Source organism: Gymnoscopelus microlampas (assembly GCF_963454915.1).
Source record: "Gymnoscopelus microlampas genome assembly, chromosome: 3".
Classification (NCBI taxonomy): Eukaryota; Metazoa; Chordata; class Actinopteri; order Myctophiformes; family Myctophidae; genus Gymnoscopelus; species Gymnoscopelus microlampas.
In genome coordinates this window covers 22,475,346-22,496,022 of record NC_139940.1, presented here as the reverse complement: position 1 = coordinate 22,496,022, position 20,677 = coordinate 22,475,346, and the positions used below count along the sequence as shown (strand labels likewise).

At 41.3% G+C, this 20,677-nt stretch overlaps 1 protein-coding gene across 1 annotated transcript; it reads right to left on the bottom strand.

The window, feature by feature from the left end:
- Nucleotides 1-10,002: 10,002 nt before the first annotated feature.
- LOC311042057 (neurexophilin-1) lies at nucleotides 10,003-19,180 on the bottom strand. The gene is made up of 2 exons (XM_084052597.1): nucleotides 19,057-19,180; nucleotides 10,003-11,156 (listed from the first exon to the last, which is right to left on the bottom strand). The coding sequence occupies exons 1-2, from the start codon at nucleotides 19,108-19,110 to the stop codon at nucleotides 10,386-10,388; spliced, it is 825 nt and encodes a 274-aa protein (XP_083908723.1). The 5' UTR covers nucleotides 19,111-19,180; the 3' UTR covers nucleotides 10,003-10,385.
- Nucleotides 19,181-20,677: the final 1,497 nt, after the last annotated feature.

Below are 20,677 nucleotides of genomic sequence, written 5' to 3'. Positions count from 1 at the left end.
CATTGTTAGTCCACTGTGTGAAAAATCCATGGAATTGCTTGGGGAGTAGTTGTGCATCTGCCGCAAGCAGGAATAATAAAAGTATCATTTACACATTTCCAATGTTTTCATAAAAAATGAGAGCAGTACTTTACCCTTATGCTTAACAAAACATTTGCTTCATTTAGACAGCATCAATAATGTAATGTGAGGGAGATGAGAAGAATAGAAGATACAGGCTGAATGTATTCCTTCTATTGGGCAGCGGGGAACATGAACTTTGAGAGGAAAGCACTCTGCACTACTGCACCATCTGTGCACACATTATTTTCCGTTTTTTGATCAGGTGCATGTCAATGTGGTCAGCAATGAATGAGATACAAATGGACTCGCTAGCTTTTCGGGGGCAATTTGCCAGTATGTTCTCAGCAGTTCTCGGGCTATATGAATTTGGCTATAATGGGTCGAAATCCAACTCAGAGGAAATCTCAATTTGATTGCCCTTGCTCAGCTAGGAAGCTGGGCTGCCACCCAGCGCCACCCGCCTACCCGGTGTCAGAGCGCTTGCAGATCCATCCCTGCTGTTTGGCATGCTCCGTGTCACCGAGCGCTGAGGGCAGAGCATGTCACTGAGTTGGCATGGGACAGAACTTGTTCAAGGTTACTCTTTGATTTAACGGTGATGCATTTTTTAAAAGTGCATCATCCCTCTCCCTCCGCCGCCCATAGTCCATCTCTGTCACAAACACTGGCTGTTCATCTCACCTTTAGCAGTGGAGGCACTGTGAGAGGTTGCTAGAGATATAAATCAATGGCAAACTAACCCCCCTGGCTCCGACACTCACCGACCCTGATTGTTTTACCTGCCAGCCTCTATCAAAGGCAGGGTGACAAAGCAATACTTACAATACAGTACGGGTGGCATGTCAATCCTTCATTGAAGAACATGGGTGGCATGATAAACAACAGGTTGTACTTCCATAGTGGAAAAGATGACCACCAGTCCTTATTTTAGGTCACTCTGACCACATTATTGACCACATATTACTGCCATTTACTGTCTTACCAACCCCTTGCATTTGCAGTCCCTTTTGTGTGGTTTTGTTGACCCTATACAATGTTTCTACTGTATTGTGAGATGTCAATATAGCCCTGCATAATGTCACCAAGGCAAATCCCTGCATATTGATTCTAATTGCCTCACTCACTCACTCTCTCTCTCACATACGCGCACGCGTGTGCGTGTGTGCGTGCATGCCTGTGTGTGTGTGTTCCGATGACCAATTGCACATTATATTTGTGTCCAGTTAGGTGCGGCCAGGTCAGGCCCTATAGGTTTTCAACTCAATTTATATGCCGCTTTTGCTGGTGATTGATTGCAAAAGTTACCTTCGCTTCCTTGTACAACCATTGTTGGCCCATATACACTCTGCACACCTGACCAGTCCAGGCACAGAAGGCCAGGTTGGAAAAGTCGTCTTTATACTGTCTTTATGTCTATAAAGCTTTTTTTTTTAAGTCACTACTCCTCTGTACTCCTCTACCCTTTTTTCCTGTATCATTGTGTCAGCCTAACTGCGGTGCTGCTATGACAACTGCAATTCCCTCAGGATTAATAAAGGTCTATTTAATCACCTACTGTAACTACATCTCTCTCTCTCTCTCTCTCTCTCTCTCTCTCTCTCTCTCTCTCTCTCTCTCTCTCTCTCTCTCTCTCTCTCTCTCTCTCTCTCTCTCTGCGTGTGTGTGTGTGTGTGTGTGTGTGTGTGTGTGTGTGTGTGTGTGTGTGTGTGTGTGTGTGTGTGTGTGTGTGTGTGTGTGTGTGTGTGTGTGTGTGTGTGAGTGTGTGTATTCTCTCCCAAACTCCGAACAACGAGCAAGGTGACACTTCACACACATGTGTAACTACCTGCACAAATATAGAAAAGCTTCCACCCTGGTGTTCACGGAAACAAGATTTGACCTTTAGGTTGCATCGATGAACATTCACCATATTGATGGTTTTTGCACGCCAATAAGACTTGCTAGAGACAAACAAAATGCCAGTAAAGAATAAGGAGTCGAAGTTGGCTTTTATATCAACAAGTGCTATCGTGAGAGTCTGTATCAGCCATAGCTCCTGGCTGTGTTGCTCAGCTCAGTCCTTCCAGAGCTATTTTCTATTCTCATTTACATCCATCCCAAACTGCCTCGACATATCATGAACACTGTAAATAGACTGATTTCACCTGAATCCCAAGTCAATTTGGGGAGGATTCAACCACTGCTCTATGGACAAATCATTGAAAAGATTCCAACCTTGACAAGTGCTACGGCTCAGTCGGTGCCTACAAATCTCTGCACCTCCCTCATCTTGGAACTGCTGATCATAATTCTATTCTCCCTGGGCCAGAATTCAGACCAGCTGTACAGAGAACAGAGACAGTAGTCGCCTATAAAACAGTGGATTGTGCAAGGCATTGGCGTGCTACGGGTGTGTGTTTTGAGTGTACGTAACCTGGGATGTATGTTTTTTTTTGATAAATGTTTTTATCCCACGATTTTGCAAGCCTTTTCACCCTGTGCCAATTGTCAACAGTAAGTGATCCTGGGCGCTACACTCCCCCCGCCAGCCTAGGGAACCGAGCTCATGCCTCCTTCAATGCATGAGAGCAAACTAACCTTCTTATCACCTGGAAGTGGGGAGTTTCCCCTGTAGGACGTAGCGCGTGGAAGGAACTCGTTATTCCAACCAGTTCCTTTCCCCTCCATCAGGCGCCCCGGCTGTCGACCAGGATTACTCCCAAATATGGAGTGTGTTGTCTAACCATTTTGTCATCATGGCATCAGGTGAAAACAAATCAGTCAGCTCCACATATGGGCACAAAAGGGGGCATGCCCATATATGGGCATATACGGATGACATCAGGGATCTCCATATATGGGCATAAAAGGGACAAGGAGGAACAGATACAGAGATCTCCAGAATTAATAACAGCACCCACCTGCGCACAGTGTGCAGTATTCTTAGAAATCATTATGGATGCTCTTTTGACAAGGTGTTATAATTCATTCTTCAACTTTACAGCTATACTGTAGGTGCACTGCAGACAGAATTGTACAGTGAAATACATGTTCAACATGTAGGCTACTTATATGATTTCCTAAGTGATATACTTGTAGCAGCTTTGGGATTGGTTTAACTGTTAGGGGTTAAGCACCTACAAATGTACATAGGCGCACACACACACACACACACACACACACACACACACACACACACACACACACACACACACACACACACACACACACACACACACACACACACACACACACATGGCGACTGTGAGGTCAGAGACATGGATTTCTAATAGCAAAGCTTGATCTATTGTTTGTCTCTGTTTTTCTATTGTATTATTGGCCTCTGCAACCCCTTCCCTTTTATGTAAATCAAAAGATCCCAGTGGAAACAAACCTCCAAGCTTATTGTGTTTTATACTTTTGAATATTATGTTTACTTGTATGTTTTTTATGTTCATTGTACACTTGTTTTATCCAATAAATATTGCAATCACTCAGTCAATAAACCATAAGGCAGGAGGAGCCTCATATAGTATGCTATAGAGGTTCAGTCCCTCTCACCCATGTTGCACCGCCGATCTAACTGATATGCCATATATGGAGATCTCTGTATCTGTCAGTCCTTGTCCCTTTTATGCCCATACTGTATATGGAGATCCCTGATGTCATCCGTATATGCCCATATATGGGCATGCCCCCTTTTGTGCCCATATATGGAGCTGCATTGGGAATTGCTTATATGGTTATGGCTGAGTCATGGTGACATGAGCGTGACGACGTGGTCTGCCCGCCCGCCCGTCCGTCCTCCCTTAAGCCAATTTTAATATAGGATTATCAGCACACATCTCATGTAATTTATGGTATCCATGAATTCTCCCTCTTCAATGGTTAGGTGTTTGGTATGACAAAACTGAAGGCTTCAGTTCCAAAGTTAGATATCTACCACCATGTAGATATCTATTGTGTCATTGGGACAATATAGATAGGAGAGATCCCATGATTCTCTCTGCCATTTCTGACAGACCACACAGACCACATTAATCAGGGATTGTGGAACTTTGTCACGACACATAGGATGAGACTTGACATCTCAGATGACAAAATTGTAAATAAACAGTAAGTATATATATATTAAATTATAGACGTCAGGTAACTATTTTCTTTTATTTAAAAATGTGTATTTATTTCAACTAATATAAACACATTTACCTTTATTCTTCCAGGAAATCCCATTGAGACCTGACCATGATGGCATCAAAATCAAAGATAGTTTCAAAATAAAAAATATTCTCACAAAGACACAAATAAAAATGTATTTATGCCCCCCCTCTTGTGTAAATATCCCTCTTGTTGCTGTTGTTAATGATTTGTTTGATGATACGTTTTGTATTGTATCTATTGTATGTCTTGACAATGAATTGAGTACACATAGGACCACAATGGAAACAAGCCCCAGGGCTTTTTGTGTTATGCTTTCAGCATTTGAGACCCTGATGAAGAAGAAAGGTCGATATCAGTGATATTGTTGCCTTGCTCAAAATAAATCCTTAATATGTTTTTGGATTTATTTTCTTTGCAAGTCTGCAGTTCACACCATTTGGGAGTTAAGCAGTACTTCTTTGAAAAAACTTTTTTATTCATATGTTCATACCTGTATCACCAAAGAGCACATGTCTACTAGAGCCATTGATCCGTGCAGCGCTTCTTTTTCTCTTTTTAAACTATGCTTTTAGCATTGTTTGTACTTTTTATACATTAGCATGTACTTTGTGCTGAATAAAGTATTCAATCAATAAAAAATAAACTAGTTATAGAATTCGTTCAGCTCTACTCTTCAGAAGAATATGGGACACTCCAAATGTGGTCATGTTAAAAGGAAATGGCAAAACTGGCAAAACCATGTAGAAGGAGAACCCTCCCTGAAGAGGGATTATGACAAAGCATCTTTGTGCTGAAATAACCTTTATCCATAAGCCAATTGACTTTGTCACAGTAAGATGATTCTGGGAAGCCAGTCTTTCAGCACTGCTTATGTTGGCCCTCTCTGCGTGATTCTGCTCCAATATGAAGCTTTCTCATCATCCTGGTATGCTATTTGTCTTTCCTATAAAACCCATACATACGTATTTATGCTATGATTATGTTGGCCCTCTTTGCAGGATTCTGCTCCAATATGAGGCTTGGTATGGTATTTGTCTTTCCTATAAAACCTATTACACGTGTGTGTGTGCGCGTGCGTGCGTGCGTGCGTGCGTGCGTGCGTGCGTGCGTGTGTGTGTGTGTACACATGATAGACACACACACACGCATACAGTATATATATATATATATATATATATATATATATATATATATATATATATATATACTAAACCATCAGATACGCGTTAAGGGAAATTATAATAGTTTCCTTATCTTTTGTTCTAACCTTGTTTTACTGAAATGTATCTCCACCCCTCAGTACAGCAATTCATTCCCCACAGGAGATTTTCATTGCAGTCTATAGTTTGTTAGATTGTGGATTTTAATTATTTGTTTTCATTTGAATTAATAGAAAATGTGCAATTTGAAACCTATGGGTTCCCAGGACCGTCACTCTGTGAGGCTTCAGGCCATGGTTTTTCTTCGTTCTAATCAGCTCACTGATCTGTTTCTAACACTACATGGACTATCTGTTGACGTGATGACATCACTGGGAAGACACTTTCAAACAATTAACTCCTATTGAAAACTGAAGAGAAATAAGGTAGACGTGGTTTATAGTTTTGAGGGATTTGTGTGAAACTATATTGTTTTAAAAACATACCCCTTCGAGTATATTCTTTTGTGGTTCTCATTATAACCATCTGCCAAATGTCAAACAAGCATGTAGGACTGGGGAAATCCACATAGTGTGAGAAAGAGATAGCTGATAAAATAAAATGTGAAAATGACACTTTTCATGATACAGTGAGAGAATATTGATGTTAACCTATTTTTGAAGTGCACCTTCTGAGGGAACAAGTAGACAGAAATGTCCATTTTCATTTGATAATCATAAGCTGAGCAACTATAAATTCCAGGAATCTCTGCATGTCTGTCTGTTCTTCGCATATGTCCATAACCATGTGATCCACTTCACACTTGGCAGGTGTATTGCTGAGGACTCAAGGATCAGTGATCCAGTGTCGAGAGTGAATCGATGGATCAACGGTTCACCAGAACTGGCCCGGCCTGTTCCGTGATGGCATGCATATCTCTGATTGACTTCACATTTGTCAGGAGTATTGCTGAGGACCCAAGGAAGTGCAGTGTCGAGTGTAGAGAAACTACATCAGATGAGTGGTTCTCTGACCCTGCACACGGGTAAGGGCACTGCACGAGTATTTATACATTTGAGGAATCTCTCTGTGTGTACAGTATGTATGTATTTACAGTATGTATGTATACATACATGCATATCTTGAGAACCGTTCAGTCAATTTACTTCACACTTAGCGGGTGTATTGCTGGGGAACCAAGGGTGTGCAGTGTCGAGTGTGAAATCAATCGGATGAGGGATTCTCAACAACGCTGCAAGCAGCACTTCCGGGGCCCAAGCGATCAGCCTGCTCCGAATGGGCATGTCCCCAACAACTGCAAGCAGCGATACCAGAAGCTGAAGGGGCACTACTGCACTAGTTAGATTAAATCTCCCTTGGCTTTGGATGAGCAGTTAGATGTTTGGTTTCTCATGTGAGAAACCCATGGGTTAGAATCTTGCTACTTACATAAACAGCCAAATTGGGCTTTGGTAGGAAATGTGCCATCTCTGTTTACCATAGAACAAGGTATTGACAATGCTTTGATGTTAAAATCCATGAATGGTGGCATTGTAGTTGTACCCAACAGGTTCCCTGATCAGCAGACTCCAATTTAAAAAAGACCAAAGGCATTTCGAATTTTCCAATTACAAAGAGAATTCTGTATGCCAAATGTGGTATGAGCAGAGGAAAAAGAATTAAATAGAGCATAAACTTAATTTCATGTTGCTACAATTCATTCTATTCATGTGGGCTTAATAGTATTGTTAATTTTGCAGCATATTTAGGGGTGAAGTGTTCATACCTGGTTATGTCTCTGGGGCATTAAGTCTGACTAATGAAATGACTCTATCCTCTGTGGTGTTTTAATCTATTCACCGGGAAGTAATTGACAAGCACACAGTATGTGCATTAGGATAGCTGTGGCACCAAAGGACAGCTGTCACTAAAGCAATTAAAATGACAAAGGTTAATTAATTCTTTCCCATTTTTACCTGATACGAGACATTCACAATGACTGAGTTTTCATTTCCAGAGGAGTAATAGTGTTTAGAGAAGGAGAGGGAGTAATTTATTTGTAATTCAAAAAAGAAAAAAGAAAAGAAAAAAACATGAACAGAAGCCATCATCTGATAGAGCCTTTAATATGTCAACATTTTAGAAACTGCGCCCCAGGACAGCTTTAAACCCAGATTTAAAATTAATTCTGAAGCAGTACATGACCAGAAGTCACAATTGACTGTTTTTCTCTCCCCCCCCCCCCCCCCCCCCCGCCTCAAATAAATAAGGTGCCAGTCGAAATTGTCTGCGATAGGGCATACATTTAATTTGTTTCTGAATGACAAATGTAACAATATTACACGTTATGCATGTCTCGATATTACAAGTATAAGTGGAAAACATAGCCATAAATGTATAATGAGGCTGAGATTCCGGTTGGTTTGAGAAAAACAAAAGACACAAATAATTACTTCTCCAACCACCTCTGACACCAGAGTAGCAGAACCCAAGTACTTTCTAATCCACCTAAATGTCACAGCAACGTTTACTGGCCTGCCTCCGTGTGAATCTCTACTGGCTGCCAAAAGGCCAGTGGTTAGTCATCTGTTTACTCCTGCAGCAGCTTGGTGTCATTGGGACTCTGAAGGAGAAATCCCATGATTCTCTCTGCCATTTCTGACAGCTCCCGCACAGACCACATTAATCAGGGATTGTGTGAGAAGCTAGGGGAGAGACGGGTGGCATGGATGGCTCCAGCCCAGGACAAGTCAAGCGAGGGAGATGATCTGGGCCCAAAGATAACTCGAGACATGTGAATGCTACTGGTTTGTGAAACTGCTGTGGCGTAATGGAGGCATACAAGCTTCATTCATAGAGATGGAGCTTGTGTGCAGACATGGAGCTTCTGTTTGATCTGCTGTCAGACAAAACAGTGCACCAATTTCACATTTTTTCTTTAGATTATGAAGCATACTGTAAACATTGGTTAGTGTAAACCAATGGGCTAACTTGAAAACTATGCAACCCTCCATACAAAAACAAAAAATCCTTTAGGCTTTGGACCATTCAGCTAGTTTTGTTCTCTTTAAGCCATTTACTGAACTTTATTAAATACTACACACGCAATAGGCTAAGTATCAACCTGACGACAAATTCAACTCTCAGTAAACCAAATGAATTCTCACAGATCTGCAATATGTGTGAGATTGTGTGCTTCAATCAGCTCTGGTTATTATTATTCTGTAAAAGTGCTCCTTTAACTGTGAACAAGTTAACTTGGTGCATTTGGCCGACGGTAGAACGATCACTTTAACTGAAATTAAAGAACCAGTCCCTATAGTAATATGAAACATTAGTCATTCCTCCACAATGATGACAGAAACATGCTCTCAATTTACGAGTCAGGTGCTTCTAGTGATTTCTGCCAACCTTGTTCATACACATCATAAATTCCTCTTTATGCTCACTCATCCCACAGGGAGAGCCTTTTCTTCACCGGGCTTTGTTAGAAAATACACCCCATGTCTGTATATTGGATGTCATCTCAGTTGCCATTAACGGCTACGTTGGAGCATACACTATAGCCTACACTGTGTAAGGGAATTGTGAATTTAAATAGACGGCAGTGATTGTGCCCCTGGGTGCACATTTATACTTTATATACTACAGGTTTTCTATTGGCACTTTATTCTTTCTCTCCACTGGCACTGGCTCCACGGAACTCCTGCTCACACTGTGCTCATTTCTCTAAATGTTTCACATTGTGCCAATGGCTCCCAATTTATGTAATGAAGGTTTAATAGCCAATTTAAATAGCCAATATCATTACCAGCTAGCACTGACTATACTCCCATCCAGATTTTGCCTCTTTGGTACCAGAGATGGGATTATTTGAGGGTTTGAAATATGTGATAAACCCCTGCTGTGCAATACCTGTGCTGCCTTTTGCCATTGTATACACACAATACAGTACTGTATATAATTCTAACCATAATGGGGATACTCTGTGTGTGTGTGTGTGTGTGTATGTATGTATGTATGTATGTATGTATGTATGTATGTATGTATGTATGTATGTATGTATGTATGTATGTATGTATGTATGTATGTGTGTGTGTGTGTGTGTGTGTGTGTGTGTGTGTGTGTGTGTGTGTGTGTGTGTGTGTGTGTGTGTGTGTGTGTGTGTGTGTGTGTGTGTGTGTGTGTGTGTGTGTGTGTGTGGGTGGGCGCAGGCGCACCGTGTTTATTTATTAACATATTGTTAATGGTAGATATATAAATGAGCCCCTCCTTTGATTGAGTGATTTACTGTATGCCTCTGTTACCTACATTAAGTCTTCTCTAATGTTTCCATAATAAGTATGTCTTGCTTAAAATAAGTTTTGACAGGCTCCAAAATCAAAATGTAGATGGCCATTATTCCCCCCCCCCCCCTTTTTTTTTAAACTACATTTTGTTCATGCATGAATTTGGATGAAATTCCAACAACAATATCAGAGTTGTATATTCATTCTAATATTCACACTCCAGAAAACAACATTTGCAGCCTTGCAATATTTTCCATTCTGTCTTGTAATGGGTACTGGCGGATTAATTTTATTTGCGTTGACATTTAATTATTTGTGATGATTTCCAGAAATGGATCAAACTGGACAGACAGCTTGACTAAGAGGGGAATACTCCATCAACAATTCAATTAGTAGGGAAAGGCATTATAAAACTGTTGTCAGGTGGGTTTCATTATATTTACATAAATAAGAATGGCATTTATTTTTTTGGAATGGCTTGGAAGTGCCTTTCATTGTAAGCAGCTATGCATAATAAGAGTACTGGAAGTCTATAAATGCTTTCCTAAATGCTCTCCCAATGACCTCAGGGTAGGTCTATTCAGCGTAGCAATTTCAATCTCACAGCAGGGATATGTTAGCTTTAATAATACCAGTCGACATCTCAGTTCTAAAGCGTCTCTTTTCTAGGGTGCACAACTCCATTTCAGCCCAAACACAATGTTGTCTTTCAGGCCCTGAATGTGTGCTTTTTGCCCCCAACCCAACGAGGTGATCACCCAGTAGGAAGGTAGGGGGTGTCACTATGGTAGTTGTAATCCGGACACACCTTCTGCACCAGCTTGTAGTCAGTGCTGTAGAAAGTGATGAAAATGCAGATGACTTTGAAGGGCTTGGAGCACAGCCAGGAAACATGGCTTTGGGTCTGCTCTTGGGGGCAACTCTGGGAAGGGTCGTGGGCACACAATGAGTTCCTGGTGCCCTTCTCCACTTTCTCATATTCCACCCTGCAGTTGAATAGCTTGGTGTCTTTGGGCTCCAGGGTTGACTGCTGTTGCTGCTGCTGCTGATGGACACGAAACTCCACCGCCTTGGTGGGAGGTACGAGCCCTACAGACACGTTTCCCTGGCCGGTAGCGTTGTGGCGGAAGTAGACGCTGAAAGTTCCATTGCCGTGGTCCACAATCTTACCGGTGATCAGAAGGTTGAGTTTCACAGTCTTGATGTTGGAGTGGAAGTCACCCCAGCCGAACATTTTCTTGAATTTGCCCGTCTTCACAATCGGCCTCCTTTTCGCCCTGGGTCGAGGATCCTGCGTGCTTGAAGTGTTATGAAGCCACTTCCACTGCTCTTTGTTGGAGTACGGTCCTGCGTCATCATAGCTGAGGTCCAGAGAGGTAAAGTTCTCCTTGTTATAGAGAGTCTGTGAGAGTAGACGACTGATGGAGAGGGCCTTGCTGCTTCCAGTCCAGTAGGTCTTCGTTTTCGACTTTGGGCTTTCTCTCAAGTCTGAGGGCCCTGAACTGGGTGACTGAACACTGGCAACCTGGAAAGAAGCAAAGATACCATTAAAACCCCATACAAACTATAAAACACAGAAATAGACTCTATCACTTGCACTAAAATGTCCACCTAGCATAGCATAGCATAGCATAGCATGGTCTTAGTATGTGCGAACTGTCTTTTGTGTGCTCATGGTGTCCTAATCAAGACTAAGGGTATTGCTGCCATACATCGAGATGAATGAAGCACTACTCCAGTGCAGACATGATACAACAGCAGACTATTACCTGCTGTATGTGCCCTGAATGGATGATTGATGATTCCTTCTCTCTCTCCCCTAACAATCACACAGATGAGAGCGCTAAGATTCCCCTGTGCACCCCACGGAGGCCAGTGACAGTGATGGCCTAACCCCGACTGGGGAACGTGACAGCAGATCTATCTGGGTAAAGCTTTTACATTTTGTACCTTTACCCCTACGATCAATACTTTGAAATTAAGGTCTTCTCTCATTCAGAAAGTTCATAGAATGACATTGTGATACTGTAGGCTGTAGAACGTGCACCAATTAAATTGCCATAGTGGTTATTACTATGTTTGTTTGTTAGTGTCTACACCAGAGCAGGATAAAAGATGGCCCCCAGTTATTTTGATCGACCTCAATCTATGTGTTCAAAGCCACAGTGAAAATAGAACCTATGTTTCTGGGTTGTTCTTGTGTCCTTCACTCTCTTGCTCGGAATAAAGAAATATGGCCTCAGCTTGATTATATGTGTCATATAGTGACAAATAACATGTTTCACCTATAATTCAACTCCTTGAACTCCTCTCCAGATTTGTTCAACCAAAGGGCTTTATACTACATACGGTCTCGTGACAACACCAAATCTTTATAATGATGTGAAATATATAAAAATGCAAAAACACTGCTTAATTTCATATAGTGTTGCTGTATATGCCCAAGATATTTTCATCAGTATTAATGAACATCTGATACTGTCTTCTAGCCTGGTAAACCCTCCCTCCGGAAATCTCATTTCCATTTGATTTGGAAATGAGATTTCCGGAGGGAGGGTTTACCAGGCTAACTGTCTTCTATTGTACACGTTTTCTACTTCCTAATCTGTCATGTCATACAAATCTATAGCCCTGGACAATTAGTCTAAGTGGGTAAAAGAAAACAAATTGATAACAAAATCTGAAATGTTGGACAGACAGTAACAGTTCTCTTAGTTATAGGGCAGATATTCTTCCTAACAACTTAAAGTGGTGTCCCAATTTTGGGCAGGTCATTAGAGGCAGGGGGTAATGAGAACAATTTCAATAATGTTTCGAAAATAGCAGATCGACAAGCCCACAACAGGCCACAGCACAACGCAATGTGAGCTTTTAGATCGTCTCTTTTGGAAATAATTTAGAACCTTTTGGTGGTTAAGTGGCTGAGGATGTTCTGCCACATTCAGTTCAAACACTGACCACTTTTTCACTCTCCAATGTTTGTCAATACAGCAGTTCGAGGGTCTTGGTTATAATTTATTTTCCATGACTGATTACAATATTCAAACAATATAGAATAATAACGCATCACTTGAATTCATCCTCTAACAAACTGATTGAAAGCACAGAATGAGACTATACTATGGAACCTTAACATGCAGAAGGTTTGGGCCGCTACAGTACAAGGCTAGAACCGAACGATCGACTTCAAACTCGGCTTGCGTATTGCAGAGGACCCAAGGGAGTGGTGTGCTGAGTGGGGAGTCGGTCGGATCGGCAGTTTTACAAAACGTATCTGTAAATCCGCAAATCCCCATATATGGAGTACTTTGATGTCATTCATATGACATCATGGTAGGCTACTGACGAAGCCCACAGGGGCCACATAAGCAACTGTTTCTGTTGTGTCTAACATTAGTTTGTGACACCCCTCACGTTCTACCCTTGAACATTATCATTCCCTTGGATTTTTGGATACATTTGATATGTTCCTAACAGCCAAATGAGCCTTCTCAAATGTTCCATAATTTATGCAGAGTCCATTTAGTTTTAGTATTATTTAGTGACCCATAATTAAAATCTCATGAGCGGGATTTTTTACACACATACACATACACACATACACATACACATACACATACACAGACACAGACACATACACATACACATACACATACACATACACATACACTCACACTCACACTCGCACTTGCACAGGGGGGGGTGATAAAATAACCAAGAGGGTGATAAGTAACAGGGGTGATATGGCTAGCTGACTAACCTAATGTGTCACCACATGCTGTACTGCCACCGTGAGAGCCCACACTGTGAAAGGAACTCCACACGTCAAACATTGACTGAAATCTGCTGTCAGACGTGATTGCTGCAGATGGTTTGGCGGAATTCAAAGCTGACAAGTCACTTTAATTACGAAGGAACGAAGGAAACAAAATCGAGCAGAAAACAATTAACCACCTTTCACGGTTCACACAATGGCAGCGTACAAACAAGGGTGAAGCACGGATGTATAAAGAGGGCGAGGCCCGCCAGCAGCACCTGCCGTGTACTAGGCCAACTGCTTCCCCACATATTTCAGGAAATCCTAGTGGGACTACAATTTTGTTCACCCGGGCAGTGCTTCAGGCAATAATCTTAATTAATAATGTATCTATTTATTGATTTATAGTGTTAATCAAATGCAATTGTTTCATCCTTGTGTATAAATAACTCTATGGGTACAGTTAAACAAGTTGTCGCCCGGCATTCGTCATTGACCTCGTTATCCAACCTCAGGCCCAGCTGCATCTTTCATTGGTTGGATAACCTGGGAGCAAAGAATGCCCGGGTGATAATCGATCTACTGTATGTGTGTAGCCTACAATATATGCAAACTATGATATACAATTATATGCAAATGTGATTTGCAATTAGCTTTCATCTAGCACCTGACAGCCTCTGGATTAGAGCACTCTGTGACAGATTCACAGAGACCCCCACTTCACGGATTAGAACCCAACCTGTAATCCGGCCATTGGAGATTAGTCAGATCAGAGACAGTCCTGACTGAAATGACGTTTATATCCAGAAGGCCCGCCCCTAGACTGCATCAACACTTGGAGGGCCAAGATTACCTCTTGTCGAGCTCAAAAACATGCAAGCAAGGCACAAAGTGTGGATGTATTGGTGCACATGCAGGTCGTTATGTGTGTCTGAAAGAGAGATAACGCAGAAAGAAATGAGAGAATTAGGCTGAGATAAGAGGTAGAGAAAACCGTATTAGGCAATAATTGGACTGGAAGAAGGTTAAAAGGATACGACTGCGCACAGCTTATCAAGAACAAACAAAATTTCATAGAATATACGACACATTGCATTTTATTAAATGCCAAACTGTCATTGCATAATCAACTTGACGTTTTTGCAACTTTCAAACAAGCAGTAGTTGCAACAGTAGCATTTTTTCCAATCCATTTAGTCCTCCGTTAATGTTATTTCCAAGTCCCCAGCATTCCACAACATGATAACACACAAAGCGCAGCCTTGCAGAGGTCCTTTAAGGGAACTCATAGATTGCCAGATGCAGCATGTAGGCTATGAACAAACCTAAATGTTATCTACTCCTTGGTGAGGCTGTGATAAGGCGCAGGCATCCTCTCTTTGAAACTGGAAGATAAACAACCCCAGCTTCCCCAGAGAGCTCTGAGAATATTCTATGGGCTGGAGTCTGGACCCCCCAACAGCCAACAAATTCCCTGTTTAATAGAACCACCTGAGAAGCGAGACAACTCAGTGGTGGGCTGTACACAAAACCTTGGGGGAAGAATGAAAGTATGTGTCGGTTTTCATTTACCCGAATGCTGCAGCTGCTGTGACTGGTGTGTGGGGAGGATTTGTGAGTCCGACATTTCTACTTTAACAGGCATTACAGAGTTGGAATGGAGGTGAAACAGATTGATAGGAGATTTAGGCAGCCACTTCACAATCTAGATTGGGCAGCGTGTTCCGGCTTGGCAGCAACATACAGTAACTATATTCGTAATGGAATTATTGCCAAATAAATATTGGCATATGAATGAAAAATACATTGCCTGACGGAATTAGAAAAAGCAGACGATGTGATCCACAGATCAACTTTATTATTTATTTATTGTCTCTGCCAGGCTGGAGACTAAGTTTCCGCTCCTGTCTGTCTGAGTGTCCGTCCTTACGTGTGTGTATGTGTCTGTCTGTGAGCAGCTAATCTCCAGCAATGTTGGACCAATCAGCATGAAACTTTGCAGACACACTCCCAGTAGGCAAAGGATAAACCTCTGCTCCAAAGCTTTCAAATCGGCCTCATGGTGGCGCTATAACAGGCCATTTCACGTTTTGGCCAATAACTCTCATAGGTTGTACAATCAAGATTTGATCATGACGCAACTCCCCAGTCCCTACATACTGTAGGCCACTGCCTTTTCCACCTGACAAGATTTTCACCATTTTGCGTTTTCTTCAAAACACTTTTTGCAACTACTCCTACAGATTTTGTCCAAAACTCATGCAAATCGGTACACATCATCTCTGTGGTCACTTGATCAAGATGTATCTGTCAGATATTTCAGATTCCATTCCAATTTTGGGCCCCTGCTTAGGTATCCCGGCCCGGGCGGAGAACTGCACTCAGAGCACACTTTTCTGGTTTATTTTTTTTTTTACAGCATGTATCTGATGCTTGTTTTTGGAGACACTTAAATCAGCGATTCTCAGCCTGTGGGCCGGGGCCCAAAAATAATTATCATGGTATGTTTTCCTTATAACCTTGTAAAATGAGTTTTCATTGTGATACATAGGAACTTAAAGTATATTTATCCAAGCTGGAACACAATCGATTTGATTGATCATTTAAATAAACATGCTCTGAAAATGCACACGGCTATACACATCTGACCACTTAACACGGCAGCCCAAGATAAGCATCTCTATTTCATTCCAGTTTATATCTTTTAGTTCATAATGAGAATCTTTTTATTTAAATGTCTTCGATATCATTTTCTCTCTCTTTTTTTCTACCTTTGTCTTTGTGTCTGTTGTTTTGTGTCGTGTACTGTGCATTGGTCTCTCTGCTGTTGCTAGTGTTTCCTCATTGTCCTTGTCTTTGATCTCACTGTTCTTGATGTAATTATCTTTACATGTTCTATTACTGAATGTGAAGCACTTTGTGTTGCATTCGATTGTATGAAAAGGGCTATATAAATAAAAATTGGATTGATTGATTGATTGATTGATTGATTGAAGCAAACAAACAGATTGTGCAACAGTCACTGTGACCACTGGGCCACACCACCGCCCACAGCCCCGTCATAGCTTAGACATGCTCTAGGCTAGGTGATAGTGATCCAATCTCTCAGTCTCACATCCATCCACTATTAGCCATGAGTGAATGACACTATGCTGTGGCAGAATCCCCGGCAGGAACCAACTATACTACTTGTAATCTCTCAAGATTGCCGATGGGTTCCCAGATTGTACTACAGCATTGGTTCTCAAAATGGGGTCCGGGGACGGCCCAGGGGTCCTTGGGGGGTCCCCAGCTAAATGAGTTAATATAGCATCACAATCATTGTAAGCACTTTAACCATATTTTATACTTTGGTTATTAAAAAATAGGAGATATACAAGCTCATAGCTCATAGCTACAGTATGAGCTTGTAGATCTGCTATTTTTGAAAAATCTTGAAAATGAGTGCAGTTTTTAAAAAGCAAAACATTTTAACACTAATCTTTGCTTCTGGGGGTCCCTGGCACAAAATGTTTTGAGATGGGGGTCCGTAGCCAAATACACATCATTTTGGGGGTCCTTGACAGGAAAACGTTTGAGAAGCACTAATTCATATAAAGAACATGATTCCTGAGGCTCTAAATGTGATGTCTCTGGAGTCCATGATGACGCCACACCCTAGCTGATAGAATACTACATTGGCTGAATGTAGTATTGATATGTGTTTGATATTTCAAATAATTTAGGCATGTGTTTGTAAAGTTTCATGCCATTAAAACCCATTTGGGTTTTGAATACAGATAGTCGGTGACAAATACAATTTCACCATGCAGTTTGCCTTGTGAGATCCCTCACAGGTTTGGGATGATGGATCAACTAAAGGCACTCAGCACCATGTAATCGGGTCTTTATTCTTCCAGCGATATCAAAGTGTTACCTGGGGGTGGGGGTCAAGAGATTATGACAAATCATAAAGTGTGTCAAGACATCACAGGCAGCTCTCTGGCTTCTGCAAGGGGAGTGGGGCTCTATCGCTGCAGCACCACTTGCAGAAGCCCGAACACAATTATTACCATGACTTCTGTGGAGGATAAACACTGCATGTGGACAGTCTGAGGGCTATTAGAGCGGGTGGTTAAAAAAAGGCAGCCTAGCCACTAGTTTTCCTACTTACCCAGAGGATAAATACATAATCATAGTATTTCACACACGACTTGGTTCAAAGGCGGCCAAAATAAGTTTGCGAGGTTCCCATGGGTCTGTCAATCTGTCGAAGAAGCTGGAGGCAAAAGCTTAGGATGGGCCGAGTACGAAACAATTATGATCATCCCATTAAAGCATAGCGAAGCAATTTGGCGGCCCAGCCTGAAAAAAAAAAAGATTCACATTATGTGATACTGTGAGATCTGCAAGGAGAACTGTGATACTATACAAATATAAAAGTTGTATACTTCCCAATTAATATTTGTGGGTTATGTTGTAACAATAGGGAATTAGTGTTGGTTAATTTTATTTCTTCTGGATTTGAGGAATTTCAAGAGTTTCCTCACAACTCGGAGGGCTCTATTAGTGAAAAGGGAGGTAAAATGATTAGTGCGCCTAGTCAGCTGTGAAATTGAGTTTATGGTTTTCAAGACGGTGAATTCAATTCGATAATGGTTATTAAGTCGTGGAGAATAATTAATAGTAATTGACTTCTCTCCATCACTATGCAAATTAAACACTGATAACGCCACAGGAGCCATTTAAGGCCAGTCAAGTCTGGTGGAGATTAAATTGGAGTTTGTTTTTTTAATTGTTTTTGTTCAAGGAAAGTAGGGAGTGTTCTCCCCTTTGATTGTTTGTTGACACATTTATCTCTGGCTGAGAGGTTAGAGTCTCTCAGAGGATTACAGGGACCGAGGTTGTCACAAACTGTCAAGGCATTGAGTGTCATTCTAGTGTGTGTCATCATACAATGTAGGCTCAGGCCGCTCCCTGCTGCACTGCATATGAAACACACTTTTATTGAACTGCAAACTGGAAATTGTATGCATGCATAGAAGGTAAACAATGGGTACAATACATTGATGCTTTGCAAAATACATTTATTTTACTGGGACTGAGTAACAATAGATTTGCAAATCCTATAGTTGCATTTCTGAACTATATAAACTGGTGTTAATTGCTAAGTACATGCAATTGGTTATCAATTATGCAATAACTGATTGATTGGTAGATGTGCCAATGAAATTTGTTATCAGTGGCGGCACAGCAGCAGTCCTAAGATAGCCCCTAACATAGTCAAGTACTGGCAGAGTGAGCCAGTGAGTGAAGATATTAATGCCATTACGTTTACACATAGTTAGTCAATGTTTTCAGGTTATCACACAGCAAGTGACATCATCTTGCAAATGATACAGTATGAGCTCATGACTTTTACATTACAGTGCATAATCTTGCACTGTACATCAGGACTGATTGTCCTTGTGTTATGTTGTGGCACACTCTGCACCAATACCGCTGACAAAACCCCTCGCACATTTATCGTACATGCCAAATTCTACATGCTCATTGTGATAAAGATTACATGCAAAACCACAGATTGTAGATCAAAAGTGAAAGAATGAAAGTGAGAAAGCAAAACAAGAAATGCAAGGTACTGTAGGTATCATGCATTATGGTGACAAAAGTTCCATATTCAACTTACTAATGAGATAAGTGACAGCAGGAGAACGGCAGCCCTTGGACATGTGGTCTCCATGCCTCTCAGTGGAGTGTATCTCTTCGTGCAAAACCTTCTCAGCCTTCTCCTTGGTCTTCTTCTCGGACCCTTGGATCAACAAAGAAGCCTCCCTTTGTTGAATACAATTCTAACTGAAGCAGCAAAAAAGCAAATAAAGACAGAGGTCAATGCGGTCCTGAGGCGAGACAGTTGAAAGTCTCAATCTTTACAGGAGCAACCAGGAGGGACAGCCTCTCCTGTGAAGTACCAGCTCCTCTTGATGCAGGATGCTGAGGAGCTGTGATATGGATGGAGGTGTTGCAAGTCTGACTGTCAGTGTAGCAAGATGTTTTATATAGTGCGCTCTGAAGGAGAGAGAGAGAGAGAGAGAGAGAGAGAGAGAGAGAGAGAGAGAGAGAGAGAGAGAGAGATTGCATGTGTGTGTGTGGGGTAGCTTGGAAAATAGGGGGAGAAGGAGAGTCGTAGAGGAGAGACAGAGAGGGGTGGAAGTAGAGGTGGGGGGCGTGTAGGGGACACAGAGAGGGAGGACCACTCTGATCATACTTTTGAGATGTAACTTTTCTCTAACGTCAGCGCTGACACCTAGTGGCAGTCTGCTGCAGCCCTTCCATCAATAGGCAGCCGAATAAACGATCATCTAATGCAATATCAATATAATGGGGGAGAGAGGCAGTAGCATGGGGGACATATTTCACACTGACAGCCATAGCACATTATCTGGGTATGTTTAGAACATTTCCTCATTTATTTTTAGTAAGTCTTCCCATACATATAAACAACCTGTACAAAATGGCTGAGCCGTCTTTTTTTTTTCTTCTTTAACACCATACAACAATCAGCAACATGGTCATCGTCAGACACCCACTTTGCAATATTCAAACTAAACATTTTCTGTGCATTACAAAATAAATGTACACATACTTTGATTTTCTTTTCTTTTTTCCAAAAAATAAAAAAAATGTTTGCCGTTATATACAAATCCAAGAACAAAAAGGTAAACATTCTCAACCCAGTGTTCTCTCGTGAACATTATTGTAAAATGTATGTATTGTACTGTACTTTAATTTTACACAGACTATGTTATAGTTCACCTTAAGTAATATGACATATGATGCATAATGTAAGAGCATTGTCGATATGGATTATTGTGTGAAAATTCTAAAATGATTTAGTTTTGTTTATTTAATTTGCAAATAACTCTCAAATCATACATGTTGTTTAAACACAATAAAGTCCAAGTCTTATTTCCATTGTGGTCCTCTCACAAACAAAGAAAAAGGTGACAATCCACATGTGTGGCAGTCATAGCTGTGTGCTGACACTACATTTGACAACAATAACCGATCTGCAAACTCACAAAGTGTGCCAACGCGAAGCATTGTGAGCTTGTAGATCATTTATTTTAGGCAAAGGCGAAAACAGGAAGGAGCCTAGTATAGAGCTCTCGGAAATCCGGTCAACTATGTACACTACAGTCGTTACTGTTTGTACGAGACTTTCAGAATGATTATCTCTCCTTGTGTCTGCATCTACTCAAGAACCCATTCAATCACTGTGAATGTGGTGTTATGGGGGCAATAAATAT

Bases quoted from the DNA above. Each gene is read 5' to 3' on its own strand.
- LOC311042057 (XM_084052597.1), bottom strand. From the start codon at position 19,110: ATGGAGACCACATGTCCAAGGGCTGCCGTTCTCCTGCTGTCACTTATC. The intron at 11,157-19,056 runs GTAAGTTGAATA...GCTTCTTTCCAG, and splicing joins TGCTGTCACTTATCTCATTA to GTTGCCAGTGTTCAGTCACC.